General features: G+C 48.4%; 1 protein-coding gene across 1 annotated transcript in view; it reads right to left on the reverse strand.

Annotated features, from left to right (window-relative positions):
* Positions 1-136: 136 nt before the first annotated feature.
* TCF4 (transcription factor 4) overlaps positions 137-6,455 on the reverse strand; it is a 130,186-nt gene continuing 123,867 nt past the window's right edge. The window contains exons 15-18 of the mRNA XM_017739860.1: positions 5,100-5,335; positions 3,291-3,520; positions 1,834-1,974; positions 137-571 (exon numbers count right to left, since the gene is read on the reverse strand). Of these exons, the coding sequence (XP_017595349.1) occupies positions 1,838-1,974; positions 3,291-3,520; positions 5,100-5,335 (603 nt within the window). The 3' untranslated portion in view covers positions 137-571; positions 1,834-1,837. The remainder of the gene's footprint in view (positions 572-1,833; positions 1,975-3,290; positions 3,521-5,099; positions 5,336-6,455) is intronic.

Genomic DNA, 6,455 nt, shown 5'->3' on the forward strand with positions numbered 1-6,455 from the left:
CCCCCTTATTTTTCCTTTTTTTTTCTTTTTTCTCCCCTTTTTTCCCTTCTTTCCCCATTTTTTCCCCCCTTTTTTCCCCCTTTTTTTCTCCTTTTTTTCTCCTTTTTTTTTCTCTTTTTTTTCTCTTTTTTGCTCATTTTTTTTTTTTTTTCTGTTTCTTTCTTATTTTGTTTTTTTAGGCACAAAAAATGCATCGGTCCCACAGTGTGGAGAAAGAAAAGATTGCCAGGCTCGGAATTCCGCGTCGGACATCCCGTGATATGTTCCAAGAAGAGTCCTCATCCCTCCCCAACACCAAAAAACCGAAAAAGTTCCTTTTTTTTCCTTTTTCTTCCTTCTTTTTTGTTGGTTTTTTTGTCGGTTTTTGTTGGTTTTTTGTTGGTTTTTTCTCGTTTTCCCGTGGTTTCCTTTCGTTTTTCGTTGGTTTTCCCTTCGGGAATGCCGGAATCTGTCGCGTCTGGGATTCGGAATCGACTCAGACTTGTCGGACGGGTACGGAAGGGAAGGGCTCGGGATCGGGATCAGGACGGCGGAGAAGGAATTGGGCTCTCGGCTTTTCCGTGGAGAAATCCTATGGGAGCAGCAGGAGAATTCCCATTGGCTCAGGGCGATCCCAAAAAACGGCCCCGCCCCGGCCCCGGTGCTGTCGTGGCAGGGAAGGGCCCCAAAAGGGATTTGGGAGGGGTTGGGAGGTGTGGGCTGGATGGGCAAGGTCGATTCCGAGCCCAAGATCCATCCCTGAGAGCCCAATATCCAACCCCAATTCCAGCCCTAATATCCAACCCCAATTCCAATCCCATTATCCATCCCTAATATCCAAGCCCAATATCCAACCCTAATATTTAATCCCAATATCCAACCCCAAGATCCATCCCTAATATTTAATCCCAATATCCAACCCCAATTCCAGCCCTAATATCCAATCCCAATATCCAACCCCAATATCCAACCCCAATTCCAGCCCTAATATCCAACCCCAAGATCCAACTCTAATATTGAATCCCAATATCCAAACCCCAATTCCAGCCCTAATATCCAACCCCAATTCCAATCCCATTATCCATCCCTAATATCCAAGCCCAATATCCAACCCTAATATTTAATCCCAATATCCAACCCCAAGATCCAGCCCTGCTATTAATTCCCAATATCCAACTCTAATATTGAATCCTAATATCCCACCCCAATATCCATCCCGAATATCCAACCCTAATATTGATTCCCAATATCCATCCCTGATATCCATCCCTAATATTTAATCCCAATATCCAACCCCAAGATCCAGCCCTGCTATTAATTCCCAATATCCAACTCTAATATTGAATCCTAATATCCAACCCCAATATCCAGCCCTGATATCCAACCCTAATTTCCAACCCCAATATCCAATCCCAATATCCAACCCCATTATCCAGCCCTGCTATTAATTCCCAATATCCAACCCTAATATTGAATCCTAATATCCAACCCCAATTCCAACCCCAATATCCATCCCTAATATCCACCAGGAGGGACTGGGGATCCAGGAATGGGGATCCAGGAAGAATTTGAGGGTTCAGGAATGGGGATCCAGGAGGGATTTGGGAATCCAGGAATGGGGATCCAGGAGGAATTTGGGGATCCAGGAGGGATTTGGGAGTCCAGGAATTGGGATCCAGGAATGGGGATCCAGGAAGAATTTGAGGGTCCAGGAACTGGGATCCAGGAGGGATTTGGGGATCCAGGAGGGATTTGGGGGTCCAGGAATGGGGATCCAGGAGGAATTTGGGAATCCAGGAATGGGGATCCAGGAGGAATTTGGGAACGGGAAAAAGGCGGGAATGGGGGCCGGACCTTTTTACATCTGTCCCATGTGATTGGAGGCGTCGCCCATGCCGGGGTGGGGCCCTGCGAGCGAGAGCGGAGGAGGATCCGAGGAGACTTTCTCTTCTTCCCTCCTCTTGAGGCACGCCGCCTTGGGATTGAGATTCCGTTCTGTGGGACACAGCGAGGGGTTGTGTGGGGAAATGGAAAAATTCCATGGAGGAATGGAAAAATTCCAGGGGGAAATGGAAAAATTCCGTGGGGAAAGGGAAAAAGTCTGTGGGGAAAAGGAGGAATTCCATGGGGGAAAGGAGGAATTCTGTGGGGGAAAGGAGAATTCCATGGGGAAATTCCGTGGGGAAATGGAAAAATTCTGTGGAGAAATGGAAAAATTCCAGGGGGAAATGGAAAAATTCTGTGGGGAAAAGGAGAAATTCCATGGGGAAAAGAAGGAATTCCATGGGGGAAAGGAGGAATTCCATGGGGGAAAGGAGAATTCCATGGGGAAATTCTGTGGGGAAATGGAGGAATTCTGTGGGGGAAAGGAGAAATTCCATGGAGAAATGGAGGAATTCCGTGGGGAAATGGAAAAATTCCGTGGGGAAAAGGAGGAATTCCACGGAGAACAGGAGATCCCCCCATGGAGAACAGCACCAATTCCATGGAGAACTTCACGTTCTCCATGGAGAACAGCAGAACCTCCATGGAGAACTTCACCAGTTCCATGGAGAAAAGGAGAACTTCCAATGGGGAACTTCCATGGAGAAAAGCAGAACTTCCATGGAGAACCTCCTTGGAGAACAAGACATCTCCCATGGAGAACTTCACCAACCCCATGGAGAACTTCACGTTCTCCATGAAGAACAGCAGAACCTCCATGGAGAACTTCACCAACTCCATGGAGAAATGGAGAACTTCCATGGAGAACAGGAGAACCTCCACACAGAACTTCACCAACTCCATGGAGAAAAGCAGAACTTCCATGGAGAACCTCCTTGGAGAACAAGACATCTTCCATGGAGAACTTCACCAATTCCATGGAGAAACGGAGAACTTCCATGGAGAACTTCCATGGAGTACAGAAGAACCTCCACGCAGAACTTCACCAACCCCATGGAGAACTTCACCAACTCCATGGAGAACTTCACGTTCTCCATGGAGAACAGGAGAACCTCCATGGAGAACTTCACCAACTCCATGGAGAAACAGAGAACTTCCATGGAGAAATAGAGAACTTCCATGGAGAAATAGAGAACTTCCATGGAGAACTTCCATGGAGAACCCAAGAACCTCCACGCAGAACTTCACCAACTCCATGGAGAACAGAAGAACCTCCATGGAGAACGAGACACCTTCCATGGAGAACTTCACCAATTCCATGGAGAACTTCCCCAACCCCACGCAGAACTTCCCGTTCTCCATGAAGAACAGCAGCACCTCCCTGGAGAACCTCCCCAGCCCAACCCCACCGCGGCTCCAGCACTGACCTCGGACCTGCTGCTCCAGGCTGAGGATGACGGCCACGGCCTGGTGCAGGATGAGCAGCTTGGTCTGCGGCTTGTCGCTCTTGAGGTGCAGCTGCACCATGCGGCCCAGCTCCTTGAAGGCCTCGTTGATGTCGCGCACGCGCAGCCGCTCCCGCGCGTTGTTGGCCATCCTGCGCTCCTTCTCGCGCTCGGCTTTCTGCTCCGGCGTCAGGTCCTCGTCGTCGTTATTGCTGCGGGACATCAAAGGGCCCAGCGGCAATTCCCCGGTCAGACCGACCCCCAGGAAAAAAAAAAACCAACGGGAATTCGGCGCCGTTTCGGCGCCGTCGCGGGATTTGGGTTTTTGTGGAACGCTGGGATTGCGCTCCCGGAGTTGCGACTCCGACCGTTCCGATCCCGACAGATTTTGGGATGGTGGCTCCGCTCCCTGGGTGATGATCCCAAGGGTTGGGGGTGGGAACGGTCGGAGGCGCCGCTTCCGCCGCTGGAATCTTGGAATCCGAGGGTTTGGAAGGGAATTTTAGGATCGGCTCATCTCAATCCTTCCCTGATGTTTGGTTGTTCCAAACCCGACCTCGCACAATTCCCAAATGGATCAAATCCTATCAAAACCCTTCAAGAATTCCCTGAAGGCCACGCCGGGATTTTCCCAAATCCAAGCCGGGCACGTCCCAGAGCTCCAAGAAAAAAGCCGGAGCCTCCTTTAGCCGGGGATGCAAATGCATCCGAATTCCAGCTAAAAAAGGGCGGGAAAAGAAGAACAACGGCCAAATCCCGGAATTTTGTTGGGATTTTTTTTGGGGATTTTTTGGAATTTTTTTGGGGTTTTTTGCGGGGATTTTTTTGGGTTTTTTTGGGGATTTTTTGCAATTTTTTTGGGATTTTTTGGGGGGATTTTGGGAATTTTTTGGGATTTTTTTGTGAATTTTTTGGGATTTTTTGCAAATTTTTTGCAATTTTTTTGGGATTTTTTGGGGGATTTTTTTGGGGTTTTTTTGGGATTTTTTGCAATTTTTTTGGGATTTTTTTGGGGATTTTTTTGGGAATTTTTTGGGATTTTTTGCAAATTTTTTGCAAATTTTTTGGGATTTTTTGGGGGGATTTTTTGGGGAATTTTTTGGGATTTTTTGCAAATTTTTTGCAAATTTTTTGGGATTTTTTGGGGGGATTTTTTGGGGAATTTTTTGGGATTTTTTGCAAATTTTTTGCAAATTTTTTGGGATTTTTTGGGGGGATTTTTTGGGGAATTTTTTGGGATTTTTTGCAAATTTTTTGCAAATTTTTTGGGATTTTTTGGGGGGATTTTTTTTGGGTGATTCTTTTCAGGTTCTTTTTGGCGATTTTTTGTGATTTTTTTGCGATTTTTTGGGGGATTTTTTGCGGATTTTTTGGGGGATTTTTTTGGAGTTTTTTTGCGATTTTTTTGCAGATTTTTTGGGGGATTTTTTGGCGATTTTTTGTGATTTTTTTGCGATTTTTTGGGGGATCTTTTGTGATTTTTTTGGGGATTTTTTGGGGGATTTTTTTGGAGGTTTTTTGCGATTTTTTTGCGGATTTTTTGGCGATTTTTTGTGATTTTTTTGCGATTTTTTTGGTGATTTTTTGGCGATTTTTTTGGCGATATTTTTGCGATTTTTTTGCGGATTTTTTTGGTGATTTTTTGGCGATTTTTTTGGCGATATTGGGAAATTTTTTTGGGGGGGATTTTTTTTTTTTTTTTTGGAGCCTTTTTCGAATTGCCGCGCTTCCGTTCACTTCATCGAAATCCAAGAAGGAATTAAATGAAGCGACACTCCCGGCTCCCGTTACCTAGATCTTGACCTAGTAATGGATTTGATCTCCTTCTTGTCCTCCTCCAGCTTCTTGTCGTCGGCGCCTTTGGCGTCCTGCAGGTTCTCGTCGGCCTCGTCGTCCGATTTGATCTCCGAGCTGCCCGACGACACGCTCTGCCCTTGGAGAGCGGCGGGAAGGGCTGCGGGGAGGATTCGGGGAGGATTCGAGAAGGATTCGGGAAGGATTCGGGAAAAGGGGTGAGGGAGATCAGCCTATGGATTCCATCCCATGGGTTCCATGGATCCCATGGATCCCATCCCATGGATCCCATCCCATGGATCCCATCTCATGGATGCCACAGATCCCAGCCCATCCCATGCATCCCAACCATCCTGTCCCATGGATCTCATAGATGCTATCCCATCCCATCCCATTGATCCCATGGATCCCATCCCATAGATCCTATCCCATCCCATTGATCCTATCCCTTCCCATAGATCCCATCCCATTCCCTGGATCCCATCATACCCATCCCATGGATTCCATCCCATTGATCCCATCCCATTCCATGGATCCCATCCCATCCCATCACTCTCATCCCATGGAGCCCATCCCATCCATCCCATGGATCCCATCCCATGGATCCCATCCCATCCCATCACTCCCATCCCATTGATCCTATCCCATCCATCCCATGGATCCCATGCCATGGATCCCATGCCATGGATCCCATCCCATCCCATGCCATGGATCCCATCCCATGGATCCCATCCCATTGATCCCACCCCATCCATCCCATCCCATCCCATGGATCCCATCCCATCCCATCCCATCGCTCCCATCGATCCTATCCCATCCATCCCATGGATCCCATCCCATGGATCCCATCCCATTGATCCCACCCCATCCATCCCATCCCATCCCATGGATCCCATCCCATCCCATGGCTCCCATCCCATGGATTCTCTCCCATCCCATCCCATCCCATCCCATCCCATCCCATCCCATCCCACTGATCCCATCCCATCCCACTGATCCCATCCCATCCCACTGATCCCATCCCACTGATCCCATCCCATGGATCCCATCCCATGGATCCCATCCCATGGATCCCATCCCATCCCATCCCATCCCATCCCATCCCATGGCTCCCATCCCATCCCATGGATCTCATCCCATGGATCTCATCCCATAGATCTCATCCCATGGATCCCACCCCATCCCATCCCATCCCATGGATCTCATCCCATGGATCCCACCCCATCCATCCCATCCCATGGATCCCATCCCATCCCATGGATCCCATCCATCCCATGGATCCCATCGTATCCCATGGCTCCCCTCCCATGGATTCCATCCCATCCCACCCCCTCCCACCCCATCCCACCCCCC

Source organism: Corvus brachyrhynchos, unplaced genomic scaffold (assembly GCF_000691975.1).
Source record: "Corvus brachyrhynchos isolate BGI_N302 unplaced genomic scaffold, ASM69197v1 scaffold297, whole genome shotgun sequence".
NCBI lineage: Eukaryota > Metazoa > Chordata > Aves > Passeriformes > Corvidae > Corvus > Corvus brachyrhynchos.